Here is a 26,395-nt window from a genome sequence, read left to right on the forward strand (position 1 = left end):
CTGTGAAATCCAATTGTTGGTCTAAAGAACTGTTCTTTCCCCATTCTAGCATTTGGGCCACCAGCTATTATTTTAATCTTGTGTTCTGGACAACCATGGTATGTTCTTTCTGAAAGTTCATGGATTACTTCTTTTCTCCTTCCTCAGATTCTTCCATTGATACATGGGCATTAATTATAGAATAATTAAAGAATTTTTCCTTTATCCTGAGAGTTGATAATTTCAGAATAATACAGACCTGGCCAAGATTTGCACTCCCAGAGTGCGCTCGCACTCTACAAGTGCAGCAGAGTCTGCTCAGCACTTCAACCACTTCACTATTCCATGCACATGTGTGTGTGTGTGTGTGTGTGTGTGTGTGTGTGTGTGTGTGTGTCAGTTATATGCTGAAGGTTGCAGATGCAGGAAACTTAGGAAGATGTATTTGCAGTGTAATCGGACTACTTTTAAGGGGCAAATGTTGCAGCATATTTTGTAAGCAGCATTTTATCACTAGAGTTTATTTTCAACATTGTATTTTTCTATTAAATCAGCAACTTTACTTCTTAATGCAATAAGTACATTGGTAGAACTATGGTGTATTATACAGGCAAACATATTAAAATCTTCCAGATCTGAAGATTGGCAGGATCTTGCCAGTTTCACAACAGAAAATACCTATTTGCACACATACATTGAACAAAACATGAAGTGACTGTAGTGGCTTGTCTGTGCAGTCAAGAATATTACTCTTGGGGTAATATTTTATAAGAGCCTTGTAAATATATAGATTGTACAAACTGATCATTGAGCCAAGTGCTCCACTGTATGTCTACCAGATAAAACTGGAGATAATATGGAGGTACTTCAGCAACCAAAAGCGAGAATGGTCTGACAAGTAAATCAGAATTGTTCTTCAATGTTAAAATTCTTAGAAGCTCCTGAGAACTCATAATTAAATGTTTCAGTTATTGAAACACAGTCAGTCATGTCTTGTCCATAAATGACTGCCTCGTGTTCCATAAATGTTCCATGTCATGAACTTGAAGCTGATTTTTTTCATTTCATTTTTATTTAATAGCATCAATCTTGTCCATGATATCTGTTACCAAATAATATTCCCCTTGCATTAAGTTCAGCCAGCATTCACTATCATTCATCGAAAGGCAAGTGCATTATATCATCTGTGTGGCTGGTGTTGTAAGGATGTTCTAATGAAAGTATAACAGTGCAGTGACGTATTAAGCCTTCAAACTACCATTCAGTGTTGAATGATGTGGTCTCTCCACTTTTTCTTTTTCTGGATAAGTGTACAGACACAATGGTATTCTTAATGTAGATCTCAATCTAATTTAACATAATTGGTCTTGTTAGTGAACTGTAACCAGCCGACTGTGTTGTTTTAGTGATGTCCAGCTGTATCTGCTCCTCACCCCTTAGTACAAATTCACCACTACTCTCACAGCACTAGCGAGGAGCGCAGCTAGAAAACTTTCACTTCCAGAGTGCTGTTTGGCCAGGCCTGGACTACTAGGTCTAAACCTGATTACTAAATGTTTTTGTTGGTGATGTACCATGAAACCTGTGCCAAACTCGTGCTTCCTCCCACTGTAGCTGTAAAATATGTTAACTTCTCTCTTTTCTATGCCTTCGCTTCCAGTCCACCTTACTTCTTGCAGCACTATGTTGCTCTGCTCCAGTTTCATTGTTTGATCCAGCAGCACTCTCAAGACTCCTGGGAATCCAGTTGTCCACAGGACTACCTCAGCACCATGCAGACACTTCATAGAGGTATTTGCCATATGCAGATGAGCATTGTCCTGTTGAAAAACGGCACCATGATACTGTCATGAGGACACAGGATGTTTATGACCTTTGTGCTGTCAGATTTCCCTCAATGATACCAGCTGTGACCTGGAGCCATACCCAATGGCTCCCCACACAATGACACCCGGAGTAACACAGCTGTATCTCTCCAGACAGAAGAATGGGGCCTCTCCCCAGGACGCTGCCATATTTACTGACAATTGTCATCTGAGGTAGTGCACAAACACACTTCATCGCTGAACACAGTGCGATGCCATTCATCAGCAATCCATGCTTCCTGGTCATAGCACCACTCTGGACATAGTCGTTTGTGTTGTAGTGTTAAGAGCAGCCTGCTCATGGGACTGCAGTTCCCAGGTCCAGCCTCTCCTAGTCTCTGACCTTTGGTGGGGGATGACATGAATATTGCAGGCAGTCCAGTACTTGTCCTCATATGGGAAGCTTGGCCGTGAAGGGGTTACAGTGTGCTTGGTGCGCAATATGGCGATTCTCCTTTGTGGTGGTCAGACATGGTTGACCAGAACCTTGGTGACAAGTATGCCTGCCCTCACGTCCCCATGCAATTCAACTTCAAGGTGCTGTCACAACAGAATGTCCCACAAATCTGGATAATTTGAATAGTTAGCCAAGTGGAGACCCACAATGAGACTTCTTTCAAACTTGTGTCACTTTCTGATAACACTGTCTCATACAAGTAAACACTGGCATCTCTGTGTCCTTTGCGGTGATCACTCAACATCCGACAGTCTTCACTCCCACTATATACCATACCAGGCCTGGTAACAGAACTGAACACAAACAATACTAATGCACTCTGGTGGCTGTTCTGCCTGTCACAGAGAATTGCAGCTTTAATCGTTTACGTACCTGCCAATTGTGGGTAAGAAGTTACAATGACACCTGGCCATGTCTTCTGTGTGCTTCGCGTTTTTGTCAGCCATATATATAGACACACACACACACACACATCTGAAGATAGGTGTTCACTGTGGATATTGTATCACAGACACAGTCCCTTTGACTGGTCGGAGATGTCACTAAACTCGCCCAAAGATGTAAACTACCATGCATGAGCAGCGCCTATTAGACGGAGGGGGTCCGACAGCTGATCAGTTCCAGTCATCCACCAGGAAGGAGGTACATGGCTCATGTTGTCTGCAGTTCAACCATGCCTAGACGGTCAATACCAGGGATCGATTGTGTCTGGATTGTTACTTTGTGTCCGGAAGGGCTCACAACAGGTGAAGTGTCCGGGCATCTCGGAGTGAACCAAATTGATGTTGTTCAGACGTGGAGAAGATACAGAGAGACAGGAACTGTCGATGAGACACCTCGTTCAGGCCGCCCAAGGGCTACTATTGCAGTGGATGACCGCTACCTATGGATTATGGCTCGGAGAAACCCTGACTGCAATGCCACCATGTTGAATAATGCTTTTAGTGCAGCCACAGGATGTTGTGTTATGACTCAAACTGTGCGCAATATGCTGCATGATGCGCAACTTCACTCCCGATGTCCATGGCGAGGTCCATCTTTGCAACCACGACACCAGGCAGCGCGATACAGATGGGCCCAAAAACATGCCGAATGGATTGCTCAGGATTGGCATCACGTTCGCTTCACCAATGAGTGTCACATATGCCTTCAACCAGACAATCATCAGAGACATGTTTGGAGGCAACACAATTAGGCTGAATGCCTTAGACACACTGTCCAGTAAGTGCAGCAAGGTGGAGGTTCCCACCTGTTTTGGGGTGGCATTATGTGGGGCCAACATACACCGTTGGTGGTCATGGAAGGCACCATAACGGCTGTACAACACGTGAATGCCATCCTCCGACCGATAGTACAACCATATCGGCAGCATATTGGCGAGGCATTCATCTTCATGGACGGCAATTCGCGTCCCCATCTTGCACATCTTGTGAATTACTTTCTTCAGGATAATGACATCACTCGACTTGAGTGGCCAGCATGTTCTCCGAACATGAACCCTATCAAACAGGCCTGGGATAGATTGCAAAGGGCTGTTTATAGACGACGTGACCCACCAACTACTGTGAGGGATCTACACCAAATTGCCGTTGAGGAGTGGGACAATCTGGACCAACAGTACCTTGATGAATTTAGGAATAGTATGCCATGATGAAAACAGGCATGCATCAATGCAAGAGGACGTGCTACGGGGTATAGATGTACAGCAATCTGGACCACTACCTCTGAAGATCTTGTTGTATGGCCGTACAACATGCAATGTGTGGTCTTAATGAGCAATAAAAAGGGTGGAAATGATGTTTATGTTGATCTCTATTCCAATTTTCTGTACAGGTTCCAGAACTCTCGGAACCAAGGCAACGCAAATTTTTTTTCTTATGTGTATGTTGCTGTGTCTTGCTGCTGTAATTGCAATAAAACTTGTTTTTGCGGCTTAAGTACATGCGCCTAATACTTGAAAACTGTGTCCTAGAAACTGAAATTTGGGCAAAAAAATGTACTAAAGTGTGTAAAATTTCTAATTAAAAAGAGTGAAACAATTTTATTATTAAATTAATTCATTTTGGAAAGGCAGCTCCATCTTCCAGACTTTGTAAATTACACTCTCTAATATATTCTTCTATTAGATTGGCAAAACAACAATGGATTTTTTCTAACTAGTTATGTGTGGACCTAGGCACTGCTACCAGATGCATGACAGAAAGTTGTAATGGTGTTCTCGACATAGGATCGTACAGAATTCACATAGCAGTCAATTTTGGTTTGGTTTCAGGTGGAAGTAGAAGTGATCTTCTACATGTGCAGAAGCTTAAGTTCAGCTCCAGTACAGATCTCTCAAAATATTACTACCACCATCGTGCAGCAGCATCTTTATCTCTGCCCAACTTCTTCATATAGCCTTCATAATGAGACAACTCTGGTGTGAACCCTGGTAGTTTCTGCATACCATCAGTCACCACTCAAACAGATAGCTCAATTGAGTATTGATGGAATTTGCAGTGTGTAATCTTGAAGCAGTTCTGAGTGCCATATACTTAACGAATCTCCTCGGAAAGACTGAAGTGTACTACTTTAAAAACTGTGATTTTCTTTTCTCTTTGTTGTTGGACTGGACTATATTACAGCACTCAGTAGTACAGTCTGTTAGTTGTTACTCAATTTATTGTTCTGCTTTGTTGTTTACAATTAACTATTTTTTTCCCTTCATCATCCATTTTTCCTTTCTCTTCTTGATGTTAAGGTAACAAACTATTCAAGCAGCTTAATTTTCTTTCCGCTTCTCACCTATATCCCTTCTCAGGACTTACGGTAACCATAGCCTCTATTTCTCATGCTCATAATTTATAACATTTTGACTGTTTTCTTTAAATGGAAATGCTGGTACTTACAGCTCTTGACATTAAAAACGTTTTGAATTATTTCTTTGATTGCAACACAGAGATTCATTTAAACATGATCATGCCTCCCTCTGATCCTGAGAACTGGCACAACCAGGTATTGAGAGACTTACTACTGGATACGAAATCTGTATCAAGGCACAACTTAGAGGTTTTCACTTACGTATCAAGTTTCATCAGAGGTATATATTATGATAGGTGTCCAAATCTTCATTATCTGTTTGGCAGTTATCCATCTACTAAATAACACATACTTTACATAGCTATTAAAAAATATGCATTGTTAGCATCAGCAGTATCTAAAAGAATAGAGGTTGAATTTGTAGTCAGTAAGATTAACGAAGAAGGGGATGTTAATACTGAAACTCACAACCATTTATAATGGTGAAGAGTAAATAGGGACATGGGGTTTGATTAACAAACATAAGAACTGATTTTGAAACTTGGAATTAAATGAAAAATTTTTAGATCATCTGTTGTCTTCAACTGTGAGATAGTACCACATATTAATTTCTTGCAGTGATTATTATCAGACTACACATTTATATTGGACTTGAGTTACCACAATATTTGTCAGTATTTGCATGTTATTGAGCGTTTGTTCAGAAGATTGTGAATCACAATCCCATTTTTTTCTTGTACTCACCCAGATAATTTTTGACATCATTGTTCCGTCATCAGCAGAACCCAAAAATCTCACCGTAATTGGGGGAGAACAAAATGACAAAGCAAAGGAGCAGCTTCACAATAAATTCAATACTGTTAACAGCGTTATCAGCTGTTTGCATATGGTGGTCTAACAGTCACACAGTACTAAAATTAGGTGCACATTTCACACAATGTGAATAGAAATTACAGAAAAGGGTTGAAAATAAATATCTAAAAACTGAATGTACTTCAAAAACATCAATAAAATTAGATTTATGATTTATTCATAAAGCCTGTGTCATCATGAAGTGGCAGTCTCTGGACGTATAATAGAAACTTTGACTACCAAAAAGCTTGAAATTTAAGAATTAAGCAGTACTTTCCATTATGTTATAATTGTGAGATATGAATATTAATTTTAAAGGGTCAAAGGACAGTATGAAACTAGACAGCTGTTAGAATTTCAGTGATAGAAAGGATGTCATTATTTTTTTACAGAACACTGATAGCAACCCATCATTTGCTATTGGATTCCGCGGCGTGCAGAAGGTACAAGTGAGACGGAATTTACTTGGGGACAACACAGTGGACTTTGAGCTGGTTGCTGGAGTGCAAACTGCTCATCTGGAAAGTGAAGTGGATGTGGCAGAGAATTGGTGGGGAACAACAAATGCTACTGAGATTCGAGAACGGATCTTTGATTTTGATGACTGGAACAACCATGCTCTTGCTCATTTTCTGTAAGTAATACTTTGTAATGTTTAATTTCATGTAATCATATACTAGTGATAATCCTTCATACCAGGTGTTAATGTTGCCACCTTTTAATTTTTTTAATGTCCTGCCAAATCAAAATACATGAAATATTTCAGTTGATCCAACCTCCTTTTCTCTTTCTCTCTGAAGTATATCTACTAGGAACAGGAATTTCTCAAGACTCTTTCTACTTATAAAAATAAGCAGATGTACGCAGTTTCTTTTGCCTAACTTCACTATGTATATTTGAACATCAAACTTTTACAAAACTCATTCTCCACATAAACAAACACTATCAGGTAAGTCTCTTCACATTCTTGAGTACTGCTCGAGCGTTTGATATCCCTATCAGGTCGGATTGAGGGAGGACATAGAAGGAATCAGAGGTGGGCTGCTAGATTTGTTACTGGTAGGTCTGATCATCACGCGAGTGTTACGGAAATGCTTCAGGAACTGTCTCTGGAGGTGTTCTTTTCGTGAATCGATACTGAGGAAATTTAGAGAACCAGCATTTGAGGCTGACTGCAGTACAGTTTTACTCCCGCCATCTTATATTTCACGGAAAGACCACAAAGGTAAGATAAGAGAGATTAGGGCTCGTACAGAGGCATATAGCCAGTCATTTTTCCCTCATTCTGTTTGGGAGTGGAACAGGGAGAGAAGATGCTAGTTGTGGTACGAGGTACCCTCCGCCACGCACCGTATGGTGGATTGCGGAGTATGTATGTAGATGTAAACATAGATGTAGAAACAAAGTTCATTTACACATAGGTAGGGTTGGCTTGATAACCATGACCTTTTTCAATATGAATCTGAATACATATCTTATCCTTTCTAAGTCCAAACTGAGCATTAATTGACAATATCTTAACTGTTCTTTTTTTTTCCCACTACAGTCGTCAAAGTTATAAAACAGCACAGAATACATAAACACTCCTTGTTCTTTCACTACGGCTTCCATTGCGCGACCGGCAAACACTTCCCGGTTCTCGCGTCCGTCGGCCGTCGTAATTTATTATTATTGTTATTATTATTTTTTGATTGTTGCCGACTTACGTGGTGGGCCTTAATAAAAATGATATTTCATTTAATTTTGATTTTACGATTAAATGCTTTCCTGAAGTTCTGCTTTTTAACAATATTAATCTTAAATTATTTGTTACGTTAATGAATGTTAGACTCGCTGAATCTTAAAACATGAGCATATAAGTTGTACAATGTAATAAACTTTTCATATTAATTTCCTCGGCTAGTCAGTTCACTTTAAAGCAAGAAATCTTTAGTTATTAATTAAAATTGCGGCCCACACACCATTGTATTGTAGTCAGAGTCCTGGCTCTGGGTCTCGGCTATGGTACTGAAAATAAGAATCTTAAAGCTAAGTATTTTCTGCAATGTCGGGCGGCTGTGGAGAAAAATTAATATTATGTTAATAGCGGACGAGTTTTCCGCTTCCGCTAATTTTTCATAAGTTAATATCGCCACATAATGGCGTCGTTGGCTGCATCGGCCGCTGCGATTGTTGAACTGTAAATTACTTGAATGCAGGTTAATTCAAGGAAGGCGGACATGAAATCGGGATCACCTCTTACAAATTAAAAGTGCACAATAATATTAAATCAGTATATTATATGCTTAACTCTTACAAATATGCTTACATTTGCCAGCACTCGCAAGATGTCCGTCGATACACAATAAAGACAAGAGAAGAAGTGAAGACGACTAAAAAATTAACAAAAGAGCGTATCTTGTCGTCTCTTTAGATCACTTTGTTATATTTCTTTGCATTGCATTTCTTTGCATTTCTCGACAGAGAAATTATTGTTTTACGGCTACATGAAAAAAAATCTCTTAGAAATTATGAATGTCTGTTCTTTATAAATATTGTTTTTAAGTCTTTTCGTAATATGGCACTGGGGACACTATACGGTGCCGTTCGACCATCTCGTCTATAGTCGTCTCACGATAAACTACAAACCTGCACACACAGACAGGTGCTGCGCAGTAAATAGACTCTCTCACACTTCTATTTAAAATATTGTGTGTTCGAGATGGTAGAAGGCTGAGTGGTTCTCGAATTTTTGCGGAAATTCTCGAAACACTACACTATCCTGTTCTGAAGCAGTAATCCATTTGTAACAATTGATGTGTGTATGTTTCACAAATCACAGAATTGTATTGTATAAAGATCACCAACATAGTTGAGAGTGTACCCTTGCTTGCAGAATAAATAAAATGTAGACATAGTGGAAAGAACAACTAACACATTCATAAAACAAGGAAAAAAAGGAAAACAATTATCATTGGAACACTTTAGAATTTTTTTACATCAGAGCAGAAGGAGAAAGTTTCCAAATTTTTCAAAAGTTGATAAAAGCAGAGATGGAAGTTAAAAATGAGGTACACGTGTATAAAATGAGGAAAAATGAACTGACAGTAGGAACACTCTTCTCAATATACACATTTACAGTGATTTTTTTTTTTTTTTTTGTTTCAGTATCCACATTCACTGTAATTTTTTTTGCGTTTCTTTTCTATTTTTAACATTAATTACAATTTGATTAAGTCATTTGACAATGTCATGAAAAGAATAGATTACTACTCATACCCTATAAAGCAGACGTTGAGTCGCAGATCAACAGAACAAAAAGGCTGCTATGCATTTGAGCTTCCTACCCCCATGAACGATGGACCTTGCCTTTGGTGGGGAGGCTTGCATGCCTGAGCGAAATAGATAGCCATACTGTAGGTGCCACCACAAAGGAGGGGTATTTGTTCAGAGGTCAGACAAACGTGTCGTTTCTGAAGAGGGAGGGGTAGCAGCCTTTTCAGTAGCTGCAGGGGCAACAGTCTGGATGATTGACTGGTCTGGCCTTGTAACATCAACCAAAACAGCCTTGCTGTGCTGGTACTGTGAACAGCTGAAAGCAGTGATAAACCACAGCCGTACAGTATGGTTAAATGATGAGGGCGTTCTCTTTGGTAAAATATTCCGAGGGCAAAATAGTCCTCCTTTCGGACTACTCAGGAGGATATCATTATCAGAAGAAAGAAAATTGGCATTCTACGGATCAGAGCGTGGAATGTCAGATCCCTTAATTGGACGGGTAGGTTAGAAAATTTAAAAAGTGAAATGGATAGATTACTGTTAGATATAGTGAGAATTGGTGAAGTTTGGTAGCAGGAGGAAGAAGACTTCTGGTCAAGTGAATACAGGGTTATAAATACAAAATCAAATAGGGGTAATGCCGGAGTTGGTTTAATAATGAATAAAAAATAGGAATGCGCATAAGATACTATGAACAGCATGTTGTTGTTGTGGTCTTCAGTCTAGAGACTGGTTTGATGCAGCTCTCCATGCTACTCTATCCTTTGCAAGCTTCTTCATTTCCAAGTAACTACTGCACCCTACATTCTTCTGAATCTGCTTAGTCCTACCAACTGATCCTACCAACTGATCCCTTCCTCTAGACAAGTTGGGCCATAAATTCCTCTTCTCCCCAGTTCTGTTCAGTACCTCCTCATTAGTTGCATGATCTACCCATCTAATCCTCAGCATTCTTCTGTAGCACCACATTTTGAAAGGTTCTATTCTCTTCTTGTCTAAACTATTCATCGTCCACATTTCACATCCATACATGGCTACACTCCATACAAATACTTTGAGAAAAGACTTCCTGCCACTTAAATCTATTCTCGATAATAACAAATTTCTCTTCTTCAGAAACGCTTTCCTTGCCATTGCCAGTGTACATTTTATATCCTCTGTACTTCGACCATCATCAGTTATTTTGCTCCCCAAATAGCAAAACTCATTTACTACTTTAAGTGTCTCATTTTGTAATATAATACCCTCAACATTACCCGATTTAATTCGACTACATTCCATTATCCTCGTTTTGCTTTTGTTGATGTTCATCTTATAGCCTCCTTTCAAGACACTGTCCATTCTGTTCAACTGCCAACTGCTCTTCCAGGTCCTTTGCTGTCTCTGACAGAATTACATCATTGGAAAACCTCAAAGTTTTTATTTCTTCTCCATGGATTTTAATTGCTACTCCAAATTTTTCTTTTGGTTCCTTTACTGTTTGCTCAGTGTATAGATTGAGTAACATTGGGGGTAGGCTACAACCCAGTCTCACTTTCCTCCGAACCACTGTTCCCTTTCATGCTCCTCGACTCTTATAACTGCGTAGTGAACGCATTATTGTAGCCAAGATAGACACGAAGCCGATGCCTACCACAGTCGTACAAGTTTATATGCCAACTAGCTCTGCAGATGATCAAAAGATTGAAGAAATGTATGATGCAATAAAAGAAATTATTCAGATAGTTAAGGGAGACGAAAATTTAATGGTCACGGGGGACTGGAATTCGGTAGTAGGAAAAGGATGAGAAAGAAAAGTAGTAGGTGAATATGGACTTGGGGGTAAAGAGGAAGCCGCCTGGTAGAATTTTGCACAGAGCATAACCTAATCATTGCTAACACTTGGTTTAAGAATCATGAAAGAAGGTTGTATATGTGGGAGAGGCCTGGAGACACTGGAAGGTTTCAGATACATTATCTAATGGTAAGACAGAGATTTAGGAACCAGGTTTTAAATTGTAAGGCATTTCCAGGGACAAATGTGGACACTGACCACAATTTATTGGTTATGAATTGTAGATTAAAAGTGAAGAAACTGCAAAAAGGTGGGAATTTAAGAAGGTGGGACCTGGATAAACTGAAAGAACCAGAGGTTCTAGAGAGTTTCCGGGGGAACATTAGGGAATGATTGACAAGAACAGGGGAAAGAAATACTGTAGAAGAATTGGTAGCTTTGGGAGATAAAATAGCGAAGGCAGCAGAGGATCAAGTGTGTAAAAAGGAGAGGGCTAGTAGAAATCCTTGAGTAACAGAAGAGATATTGAATTTAATTGATGAAAGGAGAAAATATAAAAATGCAGTAAATGAAGCAGATAAAAAGGAATACAAACATCTCAAAAATGAGATCAACAGGAAGTGCAAAATGGCTAAGCAGGGATGGTTAGAGGACAAATGCAAGGATGTAGAGGCATATATCACTAGGGGTAAGGTAGACACTGCCTACAGGAAAATTAAAGAGACCTTTGGAGAAAAGAGAACCACCTGTATGAATATCAAGAGCTCAGATGGAAAGCCAGTCCTAAGCAAAGAAGGGAAAGCAGATAGTTTGAGAGAGTATATAGAGGGTCTATACAAGGGCGATGTACTTGAGAGCAATATTATAGAAATTGAACAGGATGTAGATGATACTGCGTGAATAATTTGACAGAGCACTGAAAGACCTAAGTCACAACAAGGCCCCGGGAGTAGACAACATTCCATTAAAAGTAGTGATAGCCTCGGAAGAGCCATCCATGACAAAACTCAACCATCTGGTGAGCAAGATGTATGAGACAGGTGAAATGCCCTCAGACTTCAAGAAGAATATAATAATTCCAATACAAAAGAAAGCAGGTGTTGACAGATGTGAAAATTACTGAACTATCAGTGTAGTAAGTCACAGCTGCAAAATACTAACATTAATTCTTTACAGAAGCCCACACTGCTCACTCATGGTAAAATTTTACACTCACAGGAAAAAAACTATATGTCTTTGTTACCTAAGTTCAGTTATGCCAGTAGAACTATTTATAGAACTAACAATAGTGGTCTCAAAATTCTCTGTCTACTAAGAAAGCAACTACCTGTATTAATACTACTACACCACAGCTAATACCAATACCAACAAAACTTCAAAAAATTATTAGCTAAAACCAAAAATTCAACACTCAACGAAGTTAAAACACCGACTGAAAATTTTACTGAAATATTTCAATAGAAACAATAAGAAACATCAGCTGAAAACTGAAGCACAAAATTTACTAAACAACTTCCATACACAGACAACTCTAAAAAACATAGTGAACGAACGTTTCCAAAAGTTTATTAAATCGTTATTTTGCCACAAACAGCATGAAACACCACTGAAAACTATTAAATTTAATAGCTGTATAACAGTGCACAAATAACTTTGTCAGTACTTAGCTTTATAACAATTACAGCTGCAACTGCACGCCACAAAATATAAACACTCTACTGAGGTGTTAGGTCTGGAGGATCTACTCTCCATAGGATAGTGGGCTGCCAGGTGCAGCACCTCAGGAGAGGTTGGGGGGGGGGGGGGGGGGGCAAAATGGAAAATGGTGAGGAGAGAGCTAGAGAAAGGGAAAGAGCTATGCAGGAGTGCTGCAAGGATGAAGGACTGTGGGTTTGGAGTGGGAGCAGGGAATGGGATAGAGGCAGGTACAGGACAGAAACTAGTGAACATTGAGGCCAGGGGTTTACAGGAACTAAAGATGTGTTGCATCGTGAGTTAACACAAACAGTTCAGAAAAGCTGGTGTTGGTGGGAGGAATTCAGATGACATAGGCTGTGAAGTAGTCATTGAAATCAAGCACATTGTGTTGAGTGGCATGCTCAGCAACTGGGTGGTCCACCTGTCTCTTGGCCACAGTTTGGCAGTGGCCATGCAAATGGACAGACAACTTGTTATTGGTCATGCCCAATAAAATGCCATTCAGTGGTTTGGAGCTAAGTTAATAGATCTCATAGGTGCTTTCACAGGCAGCCGTGCCTTAGATGGGCTAGGAGATGCCTGTGATTGGACTGGAATAGGTGATAGTGGGAGGATGTGTGGTACTGGTCTTACTGGAATAAGTCAGATAATGATATTGCATAAGTTGGATAGGCAGCAGAATACCATTGTCGGGAGGGTAATATTGGTTTGTGAAGGCCACTGCCCTTGGAGAGGGACTGATCATCACTACAGTTGTGACAACAAAAGGTGGATATGCTGTATGGAAAGTACATATCAAAGAGGAGATATTGTTGGTCGTTTGTAGGCGTAATGTGGATGGAGGTACTGATATAGCAATCCTTGAGCTGGAGGTTGACATTGAGGAAGGTGGCTTGTTGGGCTGGGGAGGACCAGATGAAGTGAATGAAGGTGAAGGTATGGAGGTCCTGGGTGTGCTCATTCTTGGTCCAGACCATGAAGATGTCATCAGTGAATCTGAACCATATGAAGAATATCTGTATATTCTTGACATGTCACATAATAATTATTAAATGGAACAATGTGGTGCCAGCCCCCCCTACACACACAGAAGTCTCAGATTTTCATTGGCTTACCAAATGTGGAACAGAAAAAATAACGCGATGTTCCTGAGCTCATTCAGCAGCATCACGTCAAAACATTAGTAGAAGATAGTTGAAGAAATGACATTGCAAGTATCCAAAAAGTTTTGTGATATTTGATATACTCCATGAAAGCCTTCAATCTAAAGTTCTTAAATTGTTTGCATCTACATTACCTTAATTTATATATCAGTTTTTGTGATTTTTTTTCTTTCAGACCATTTCTTACTGAAGACTCACTGGACTCATCGGTATCAGTGTCATGGGAAACACCAGTTCCTGTTGACCCAGACAACCTGCATGGTCGACTTGATAAATCAATGACACTGAATTACAGAGAACAACCATACATTGTACGATCCGATCTCACAATTTTACCACAGGTCAGTGACAGGTTATACCTGTTTATTGATTATTCATTGTTTATGTTACATGTGGTACTCAAACCTGTACACTGGTTAGTACAGGAAGTGAAAGGACAAGGAGGACATACAATCTATTTAGAGAGAGGAAAGATTGTAGCAAAATTTATAGCAAAGTGCAGGTTATAACACATAAGATTAGTGGAATTTATATTTGTCCAAAAATATTGTAGCTTCATAAGAGTACATTAAATGATAAGTTCTCTACATAAACTGAATAATAATGAAGTAAATTTGCTTACACTGACTGGAATAGCTTTGAAATTTCCGTGCTACATTCATCTGTTTGTCATCCAGAGAAAAAGCCAACTCAGTTATATTTCTGCCACGTTCTACACGTAGCCTAAAAGCTATCCGGCTTTTAAAACTAGATTGAAATATCTCATGTAACTCTTTTACCAATATTTTGGCCAGTATCAAAAGTTAAGGTGCTTACTAACTACTATTCAGTCACTTCTCAGATGTAAGTTACCATGAATATTAAAATAGCCCTGGTCATCATATTTTCATAATTTACCTTGATTGTTTTATTTTTTCACATGTGGTTTTGACTAACTCATATGGCAAAGCTCCAGGGACAAATGTAAGTTAATGATGTGCTCAGCTGAACTTGCCTATATTTCCTGAACTAATGTTGTGTTTTAATTCTGTAAATTACATTTGGCTCCACATACATGGAAGTTCTTGGATATTCAATGTGGGCTCCTCGGGCTGCACCAGTAACATCTAGACCAGGGATTTCCAGACTTTTTGCCATTGTGTACCACTTGACATTTTTAGAAAATTGGTCACACCACTATAGCTTGTTCACCTTTTAATGAATCCTGAGGTGGGGGAGGAGGAGGAGGGGAGGGGGTCTGCAAAATGCTGAGCAATGACTGCCGCAGGAGTGAGGAATTATGTGGGAGCAATAATTTTTGCCACTTCGTCACTGTAATGTAACACCCAACAAAGCGACGATAACAACAAAAAATTGGTACACCTTATTACTGGCAGCAGTTGCAAAGTGGCACAAAAACTTTCAAATAAGCAACAAGACTTTATCAAAATATTGCCAACATCAAAATAAGATTAATCATTCCCGTCCAAGGAAGTGATGGCTAGTGAAGGGAGGGGGTGAGGTGGGTACATTCAGATCTTCCTGTGTCCTGCATCCAATCCGGAACAAACATTCTGCAGCAAATCTGTTTTCTTTAACATTATATATATTCTACTCTTTATCAATCAGTTTTCTCACTATCATTTTAGTTTAAAAATTTCTCACTATCATTTTACTTTAAGAATAAAGTAAGAGAAAAATTTACTTGTATCAGTTCATGTTTTGTTTACTTGTACGCATATCACCTGAAATGTACTTGTGCACTGTCAGTGGTACGTGTACCAGTGTCTGGGAACCCCTGATGCAGAAGGTAGCTGAATTTATCCCACACTAGATGACGACTGTCTTAGAGATCACCACAGCTGTGATATGTTTTCTGAGGTCTTTCAAATCCGTGGAAATAGATAGTATGTATTCTCCATATTTCACAAACAGCAATAAGAAAAAATTTCAGGGTGTGAGATCAGGAGGCACCAGTGGCCAGAAGTGAAGTACTAAGTCTCCATTCCCTGTGAGACTTATCCATTGTTGAGGTACACATTCGTTCAGGAAACTTCGAACATTCAGACGCCAATGGGATGGAGTTTCACCCTGCTCTAAAATTTAATCTCTTGAACCTTCATTCATTTGAGGAACAAGCTATGTTCCAAGCTCACTTGAATGTGCTCCACATGTTACTCCAATACATATGGTTGGCCTGGGCTTTTACCATTACATAGAGAGCCAGTTTCATCAAATTGTTTATTCCAACAACCAGTGCTCTCTTTCACTGGTGCAACTTATGGCAAAATTCTCATTGCACTGCAGTCACAGACTTTCTGTTACTGAACATATGAATATAAAAATCCTGTGTTACGTAGTAGCCATCTTGCTTTCAACTGATGCAGTGTATGCTGCAGACAATATGGTGCTGAAGTGCTCCAGTGGTAGCATCTGAAACTTTACGATATCGTCTTTCAAATATACAAATATACTTGGCAGAATTCAAGTACAGTGTATAGTGTAGGAAATATAACCAACTGAAGTGGTGTCCATCTTTTTAAATCACCCTGTATTTTGATGGCCAGCTCAGACGTCTTCTTCAGGTGCTGACAATTTTGCGGTTACATGTAGTCAATGCATAGACTCCAACCAGTTGCATTGCTTGTGCTCCCAGGTGTTCAGCCAAGTTATTATTTCCATTTCATGCACAATATTTTGATGACTGAACTAGTCATCTTCTTCAGGTATTGAGAATTGTGGTGTTACGTGTACCAGCCAGCAATAAAAATGGCCTATCCTTGGGCTATGAAAGATGAAATTCCTGGATGAAGCAGTATGTAAAATGAGGAAAAGGTAACCACTCACCTATAGTGGATCGATGCGCGGAGCAGAGTAACACAACTGAAAACAGGATTCACACTAGCTCTCAAGCAGCAGCTCTTTTTCTAGCAATAGTACACACATTCACTCACATAACCACTCACACCCAAATGCACACTCCTGTGGCCATGGCAGGATTTTACAGGTGTGTGTGTTTGGGTGCCTGTATGAATGTGTTTACTATTGCTAGAAGAAGAGCTAGTGCTCGAAAATGGGTGCGAATGCTACTTATACGTTACTGTGATCCGCAGATTGATCTGCTACAGGTGAGTGGTTTCCTTTGCCTTCTTTTACGCAAAAATATGACAAGTATTATGTAGCTTCCTTAATTTCATAAAGTACCAAACAATTCTGTATATGTTTCATGTAGCACAATATGGCATTCTTGTATGACTGTATGATCAGATGCCTCCCTTTCATACATCTACATGAACTACACTACCAGAATTTTTTCTGAACCATTCCTGACCTGTTCCTCTGTTTTTCTACATTATATCCCAAATGTGTTCTCATCATCCACGTACCCAAGGTCTTTACTCACTCCAATCAGGCTGCAGCAACAAGGGACGAAGATGACTATGTGGATTTAGAAGGAAGGAACAAGAGCAAAAAAACTGTTAAATGGGTAGTTCCATTTTGCTGAGCATTTTTTTGTGTAAATTTTGTTCATTTGCACATCTCTTCACTCTCCTCTCATGTAGAAGCTTTATTACTGTTATCTCTTTCTTTATCTGTTGCTAAAACATATAAGTCCATTAGTAGACATACAACCTTCCAATTCCCTGTTACTTTTGCTTTTCCAGTCTTTTGCGAATATCTTGCATTTACTCACATTGGTTTGTGTGTTATGGTGTCTCAGTAGAAAACATTTAATGTTATCAGATATATAAAGAAGTGTAATTACCATCAATTATGTTCAAGTGTGATATGCATTTGTGTGAAAAGATGGAAAACTATTTTTTTAAAATATAATTGTAATCACCCACACACATTGTGACAGTAGTGAAATGTTTCCCACACTGTGTAAAGGATTTCATAATGAAGCTGTTTCTGGTAGTATCTTTCCTTTAAATACCTTGTTTGTCCACAGGTAACCCTGTCACTATCTCCAGGTGTGGTGATTGAATTTGCACCAAATGTGGGGATACTGGTTCTGGGCTCACTTAAGGCAAATGGTAGACCAGGTCAAGAAGTTATACTGCGTCCTCTGACACATCAGACTTCTTCAGACGTGAAAACTCAGATGGCTTCTGTGCTGGTACAAGGTCAGCCTACAGTTCGCCTGTGCACATTGCCAAATAATTGCACAGGGGAAGCAAATATGCAAGGTGAGCAAGACACATTGAACGAAATAGAGAGGAAGCAGAAGTTGATAACGTCATGTGAAGACAGCTTGAGGCAGTGTTCTCCAACAGAGCTAACCGATACAGAAGACACACACACACACACACACACACACACACACACACACACACACACACACACACACACACACACACACACACCCCTTGTCTACACGGTCACAGCTAATGAAATTATACTGGTGCTGTTGTTCAATAGGAATGTAGGGTTGAGTCAAGTAGGTTTGATACGAAGAGAAAGGAGATGGGTTGAAAGTCGGAGGGATGGAGAGAGGGATGTATGGCAAATGGCAGAAAGAGCCAGAAAGGGGTTTGGATGGAAATGTGGGACAGTGAGCTCACTCTGGTGCAGGCAGCTGGTGTATGTTGCACACAAGGACTGGAGGAATGGACTTGAAGGTGGAGATACAACAGAGGAAGAAGGAAAATGAGGAGAGTATGAGTGAGATGGGAGCCATGTGGATTGGTGTGGGTGTGGAACAGGGCCTACTGAAGATTGAAGACAATTGTGGGGTTGAAAAATGTGTTGTAAGTACAGTTCTCATCTACATATGATGATGATGATGATGTTGGGGTTGTGGGGCGCTCAACGGCGTGGTTATCAGCGCCCATACAATTATCCAATCTTTGCTCAGTCCAATTTCGCCACTTTCCTGGATGATGGTGAAATGATGAGGACAACACAAACACCCAGTCATCTCGAGGCAGGTGAAAATCCCTGACCCCGCCGGGAATCGAACCCGGGACCCCGTGCTCGGGAAGCGAGAACGCTACCGCGAGACCACGAGCGGCGGACTTCTCATCTACATAATTCAGAGAAGCTGCAGTTGGGAGGGGGAATATCCAGATGGCCCAGGTTCTGAAGAAGCCATTGAAGTTGAATGCTTTCTGCTCAGCAGTGTGTTCAGCCTTTGTGTGGTCAACTCTGCTCTTTGTCACAGTTTGGCAGTGGCCATTCATGCAGGTAGATAGGTGATTGGTGGTCATCTTGCCTCTAACAAGGGTTGTACCTTTGATGGGAGTGGGATGGGATGTGCTGACAGACAGATCTTGCCCTTGGGCCTTCCACCAAGAGGTGATTTATGTGTAAAGAGGTGTGCCAGAAGTGTGCACCAAGTTATTTCATAGACTGGGTGGACAGCAGACTCAGAGAGCTGGGAAGGATTATGACTTAGATGTTTCTCATTTGTTGGATGAAGGTAGGAAGTTGAAGCCCTGATTGTTGTTCCAGTCCAGGATGATACTGGGTGGTGAGAGGACTGCTCATTTGCAAGTGACTGGAGGATTAGCAGTATGTGTGGATACGGCTTCGGGCATCTCTTTGTGGATAAGGTTTGGAGGGTTGCCTCTGTCTGCAAAAGCCTTGGTAAGACCTTTTGTTCATCATGGCAAATGTGCCACCTGTGGATGGCCAGATTTTATGAAAGAGACTCCTCAATGCGAAAGGATGACAGCAATCAAAGTGTCATTACTATTGGTGTTTATACTACAGAGCAATGAGACTGGCAGTTGGAATGGCAGATATAGAAAGTAAACCCCTCCTCGTTTTCTGCACAATCTCCTCCCCCCCCACCCCCCATTCCTATTCTCAGTGTATATTTCTTTCATCAAAGTTGCAAGTCTAGAGGCCTGCGCCAGTCGAGTCATATCCAACATACTGTGCCCTTGAACAGTCCTGTCAGACACCTGTGCATACATAAGACTCACATGAAAATGGCATGAGTGCCAAAATCTGTAGACGATACATTACAATAAAAAATTTACACTCGGATGCAAACAGTGGTTTCCTTTAAACAATTTTTTATGACTGTAGTACCATATATCAAGAAAATGTTTTGAATACACTGTGGGGAGATAGCCGCCGTAGCTCCCTTCTTGGGTCTTTACATGTTAATGTATTCTCATGTAAATTATAATGTATATTGTAGCTAAATGTGTTATTACTGCTCATTTGTTAAATTTCATGGATGCCAGCACAAATGCTGTATTCTTGGCGGCCATCCTGCCTTGTACTGAAAAGTTTTAGAAGGAGAGAGAAAAAGGGAAGTGACAGGAGAGAGTGCAAGAGAGGAAAGAGTGTTATGACAAGAAGCATACCAGGTAATGTTACTTTATTGCTCTCTACTGAAGAACTAAATGCATCACAAAACACAGGATCTACAAGTCATTTGCAGCAATGACAGTCTAAAAGGACACATCACTATTCGTTGCTTCATGATAATCACTGGAAGTGAATTTTAGATGAAGCCATGTTCAGGTTATCCTGCATGGCTGACAAGTCTGTTTCTTTTGCTAGTCAGCACTTTCAAACCCCCATTGCCTTTCAAATCCTACCAGATGTGCTTCCTGGAATGAGTTATTGAGGTAAATATCAGGGTGGTGATGAGTTTCTTCCTCAGTGATGTGAATTTTTCTCAGAAAAATTTCCCTAGTTGCTACAATGTCAGATCTCTCCATCAGAATTAGTCCTCTATCATTGAATTTTTTGTTCCTTAAACTCAGAAGATTAAGAAATGAATGGCAGTCCCCTATGAAACAAAGCTAGTCATCTAATGCATCTGCAACTTTTTGCCTTGTGGGGTACTTGCCACAGTCATAAAATCTGATAACAGTATGATTTACCATGTCCTGGAAATTTTCCAAATCAGTGACTTCTTCTTTCACTAATATCTTTCCTCGGAGACTGTGACTTCATTACTTGACCACCTCTGCAATATTCTCTTTACTATTTGGAGTGAAACACCTCCCCTTTTGCTGTTGCAGTCTGTAGTGCTGATAAGATTTTGCCTTTTTTTTTTATTATATATAAGATCATGAAGAAATTCATATACACTGTATATGATGCCCTTTGTTTGGCTCTTTATGTCTGGTAACTGAATGGTCTTAAATAGCAAACATGATTAGCAATAGTGCACAGTGAAAATCAGAACTCTCTTTACAAATGTTCAACACTTCCATAGAGTGAATGCTTAAGTGAATGATTGGCAGCAACTCGGTTGCAAAGCTGTGGCAGAAGTGGCGCTATGGCAACACACTTAGGAATCACAGATCAAGCCAGACAAGGCTGGAGGCTTCTCATCATTCAAAGGGAAGACGAGGGGTGGGACAGATGACTTTCCCTCAGAATCAGGTTTATGCTTCCTAGTTATAGTGAGCTTCATACAGGCAGAGGTTTTTATGAGGCCACTGGAGAGGTGGAGGTTGTCGAGGAAGACGAACAGTGGGCTTGGGAAAATCACATGAAGCTGCTGGGAGAAAAGGCTGTGGAGGAATGATGATAGACTGTTGTGGTCCTGGGCCAAGACCATGAACCCAAAGCAGATGAAGGGGCTCAGAATCTGGGATTGCCTCTAGATGAGTCATGAAAAGGTTACTATATGAGAGTGTCATGCGAGAGCTCACAGTACACCTAACTAGCTGACTGGTCAGCATGGCTGGATATGGGTTCAATCTCCAGTCCTGCCAGTGATTTTTCTTTGGGGGGGGGGGGGGGGGGGGACTGGAATGGTGTCCACTCAGGTTCATGATGCCTGTTGAGGAACTATTTCAATGAGAAATTGTGCAATCAAGGTCTGATAATTCAAGAGTGCAGTGTGCTGACCCCACACTACTCCATACTGCATTCAGATTGACCAGTTTGTGGTGAGAATGGCGATGCTTTTCATTTGAATGTGAGAGCTCATGACTGTGCTTTGACTTTGTTGCTGTTTTTTCGCTTGAAGAAAAGAAGAATTTTCTGATAATGATATAATTTATCGTGAGTATAAGGAATGAAGATGTGGTGGGCGCAGAATCAATAGGGAGAGATACTTTTTTTTATAAATGTAGATTCAAGAACATGGAGAATGTTTGTGTACAGGGAAGTGGTGTCAATAGTGATGAGTAGGGATCCCACCGGTAATGGTGTGCAAATCATTGACAGATGGTTAAGGAAATGGTTTCCATCCTTGATGTGAGAGGTTAGGCTGTAGGCAACAGGTTTGAGGTGTTGGTTAACAAGAGCCAAGATTCTTTCTGTGGGAGCACTGTAGCCAGCCATCCACAGTGGAACATACAAGATGGTTAGGTTTAAGAATGTTTGATATTTTATAAAAGGTGAACATGTGAGAGGTAATTGGCATGAGGAGAGATTTGAATTTGGAGGAAGGTTCTGGGATGGTCCTGGGGATTAGTGTAGAGATCAGAGGTTTTGCTGGGTCTACAATTTATATCCTCTCCCATAACATCTTCTCCTTCAAGCAGACTTTATAACATACTGAATGAGAGCAATTCTGATATCGGAAATTTAAAATCTGAGTCAATTCCACTAGGCACTCAACTGACCAATCAGTTTGACCATAGGTGGTTCACATCTCTTCTGAAACACTATGACTAAGCAAAAATCTTCTGTAAATCTTATCTGCTGGCTCAATTAGATTATCTGCTAAAATTAGTAATTTTTGCATGAATAGATAATAAATTTTCCAGTGAAGTTGGAGAATATTTCATCCTAGGTATAAAACTTGTGTCTTTAATAATTTCAAAATATTGTAAGATATATCTTTTCTGTCAGGTGTGTGTGTGTGTTTAAACTGGAAGAAAGTATTAGCTTGAAAGTTAATGAACAAATCTGTTATTTTATGTATGTCTTCATACCACATATAACTATAACTGCCTACACATGAGTAATTGACTATTCTCATTTTTTATTATTTTTTCCAGCCTGTAATTTCAATGTAATTTCAATTATTGTAATGTCATTATCTTTAATGTAGATTCTGCTTCATTACACAAAAGATACCACTAATCCAAATCATGTCTGATTGTTTTTTTTCTTCAGTCATATCGTGAAAGTTGTCGGTATAAACTTAATGAAAGTACAAGACTTCTTTAACAGCAGCTGCATCATTGGAAATCTTAAAATATTCATTTATGTTCATCACTGACTGCTACACTAGCAAAGACCCCAAGAAACACTACCATTTAGTTCTGTTATGCAGAATAATAGATGAGAGTGCATGCACCAAAATAAAGGAACATGATTCTCTGTGTTCCTGCCAGTTTCATTTTTTAAATTGTTGTTTCTCAGGTTTTTTTTCTGCTGAAATTTCTTTCTTGAAGCATGAGTAATGTTTCTAGGAGATTGGTCACAGGTATATATTTGAGTTTCTATCACTGTATCTTTACATATCTCTTTTGTTACTATTTCATAACACTGGCTCTCTGCCCCCCTTTCCACCATCAATTATTCTTCACCTACCTGCTTAACTAATTAAAACACTGTTTTCAAATATTTTAGTGTGTTATTTATATTGATTCTGTAGGATTCTTCCTTATTGATCTGGTTGTAGTTTAATTTCTCATCAGTGCAATTTATTCCTTACTTATAATATGAGGATAATCCCAAAAGTAAGGTCTCCTATTTTTTTATAAGCACATAGACCTGTTTATTTCTACAGTGGTTTACATCAGTTTACAGCTTGAACATTTAGCTATTTTTTGACATAATCACCGTTTCTGTCGATGCATTTTTGTAAACACTGTGGCAGTTTTTGTATGCCCATGTCATACTAGCTCGCCGCCATGCTGTTCAGAAAGTTATGAACCTCTTCTTTCACCTCGTTGTCAGAGCTGAATCACTTTCCGGCCAAATGTTCTTTTAATGTAGGGAACAGATGATAGTCACTGGGCACCAAGTCAGGACTATAGGGTGGGTCGGTGAATATGTTCCACTGAAACTGTTGCAGGAGAGCAACGGTTTGCCGAGCAATGTGTGGGCGAGCATTGTCATGGAGAATGTGTGCGCCCTTGCTCAACATTCCTTTTCTCCGGTTCTGAATCGCCCGTTTTAGTTTTTTCAGAGTCTCACAGTACCTGTCAGCATTGATTGTGGTCCCATTGGGCATAAAGTCGATCAACAATACCCCTTTCTGATCCCAAAAAACGGTTGTCATGACTTTACCAGCAGACTGTGTTTGAATTTTCACAACTTTGGCGAAGAAGGATGCCGTCACTAGCATGATTGTTGCTTGGTCTCAGATGTACAGTGGTGTGGCCAGGTTTTGTCACCCATGACAATTGAGTCCAGAAAGTTGTCTTGTTCGGCTGCAAGGCGGTGAAGAAATGCGCGGGAAGCAGCAACTCATTGCTGCATGTGGTCCTCAGTCAGCATGCTTGGCACCCATCTTGCGCACACCTTCCGGTAGTTCAATGTTTCCATTAAAATTCTGTGAGCAGGGCTTCGGGACACCTCAGGAACCAACGTGCAGAGATCATCCAGGGTGATCCACTGATCTTCACGCATGCTTCCAAGACTGAGCGCCTCAGCGCGGCGTGCGCATGTTTACACACAGTGCCTGAAGCACTCTTCATAACAGTGTGACCAGCTGTCATGCAAACAGAGTTCTGTACTTATAAAAAAATAGTAACCTTACTTTTGGGATTACCCTCGTACTTCTAAAAGTAAAACTAATGTTGTGGGAAAATAAGTTTAAGAAAATGAAAAATTACACACATGCATACATGCACGTGTTTGCACTTCACACACACACACACAGTCACATTTTTTTAGCTGATTGCTTTGTTCTTAAACTGTAACCATTTTTACATAAATCTTTTTTAAAAACTAAATGCCAATAAACCTAGGCTCTTTCTTAAATGAGAAATTCGTATGTATAATGAATCTTTTTTACAGGGTCAATGCAAGCAAGAACTGCAGAGGGCTTTTTGGAGCGTTATAATCGAACATCACTGCAATGGGTTCCTATATGTGATCCACATTTTTGTGAACGTGATGCACAGGTTGTGTGCCGAGAACTGGGATTTGACTCTAATGTGGTGTTTGTCAGTCATGGAAGACAATATAGCTATCATGCTGGTTCAGTAGCACACATCGCTGCCTGGCCTGAACCACTGCAGTGTCGAGGTATTCAATCATTTGCACTTTCTTTAAGCACATGATATTTGCTTTTATATTGCAGTTGGCCGGTACAGTGGACCTTACAAAAGGTCAGAATTTTATGAACTTTTAGTGTGTTGTATGTAGGTGATGTGTAGTGCAGAATCCAAGCTTTTGATCTTGAGAATCATGCACTAACTTAGAGGAGCCAAAAGACCATGAAATTTTGCCAGTCTTTTCCCTACAATTTTTTCTATTGGATCCCCCAAAAATAAAAGTTTCTGAAGTTTTTACTGCTGAAACATATTTCTACAACATATATTTATCACAATACAGAGATCCAAACGAATGGTAGTATTATAAAATTATCAAGAGGCTGTAAGAACCTCAGGTTTTAACATTGTAATGTTATTTTACATATTTTTCAAGAGGATAATGGTAATTGCCTTTAACAGTCAGTGCCACAAGTAAACTGCTCCCTACACTCAGTGGGGTGCATATTTCTGCTAAGGTTGTCTAAAAGTTGCAAAACAAATTGTGGTTTTTCATGGTAGGTGCATCTAAGTGTCAGTGCTTAACAACCACAATTCCCCTATCTTCCCTGCCTTCAGTGAGTACTTCATTTATTACAGGTATATAACCAGAAACAAAAATAAAATTTTTTATCTGTACAATGTATATTTCATAAAAATCTCCCCATCATGTCTAATAGAATACCATTTTTTACAAGCTAAAGGTATATTTAAAAATAGAAAATTACTACAAATGAAAAAACATGTTACAGAATACAGAATCATACAAAGAAAGTTAACACCTTGACCTCTTTTGTCCATATGGTTAAGTTAAAGGCACCGGCTTCTTCCTCCTCAGTGATGATGTCATCAGTAAGGGTTTTCTCGTCATTGTAATCCACATTAGTATCCTCCTTCTTGAGGTTGGGAGAATTCTCATATGCATTGCCACAACAATTTATATAAATGACAGAGCACCAGAATCTTGTTTTTTGGAACTGGTCACCTCTGTGGTATGCCCTAGCATACATTAGCTGGAAATGAGTTTTAGTAAGGAGTTTGTTTATTTATTTACATATGTGTTGAATTCACAGCATGCCCAAGATCCATCTACGTAGCGATTGGGAAATACTCTATGATCATGTCTGATTAGATGTCCAACCAGAATTTTTCAGTACCACAAGTAGTTAAGTAGCCTTCAGCTGTGAATTTGTGAAATCCCTGGGGATCCATTTTGTGTTTTAGGCTGGTCATGTCCTGGTAGTGCAGATGTACACTCTTAACCTGGTTAAAATGACCTGCCGCATGGAAGTAGGAAATCATTTCTTTGAAAGATTTCGCATGTATGTTCCAATCACACATCCATTCAGCATTAACAAAATTTTTTGTTAGGATACAAATGTGGGAGTACCAAATCCATAGCATAACAGTAAGACTGTAATAGCATATGAAAAAAATCT

General features: G+C 39.7%; 1 protein-coding gene across 1 annotated transcript in view; it reads left to right on the top strand.

The window, feature by feature from the left end:
- LOC126416987 (protein bark beetle) overlaps positions 1-26,395 on the top strand; it is a 355,587-nt gene that overhangs the window by 260,517 nt on the left and 68,675 nt on the right. The window contains exons 22-25 of the mRNA XM_050084872.1: positions 6,345-6,586; positions 14,021-14,186; positions 17,777-18,014; positions 24,721-24,951. Coding sequence (XP_049940829.1) covers positions 6,345-6,586; positions 14,021-14,186; positions 17,777-18,014; positions 24,721-24,951 — 877 coding nt within the window. The remainder of the gene's footprint in view (positions 1-6,344; positions 6,587-14,020; positions 14,187-17,776; positions 18,015-24,720; positions 24,952-26,395) is intronic.

Source organism: Schistocerca serialis, chromosome 8 (assembly GCF_023864345.2).
Source record: "Schistocerca serialis cubense isolate TAMUIC-IGC-003099 chromosome 8, iqSchSeri2.2, whole genome shotgun sequence".
Taxonomy (NCBI): domain Eukaryota; kingdom Metazoa; phylum Arthropoda; class Insecta; order Orthoptera; family Acrididae; genus Schistocerca; species Schistocerca serialis.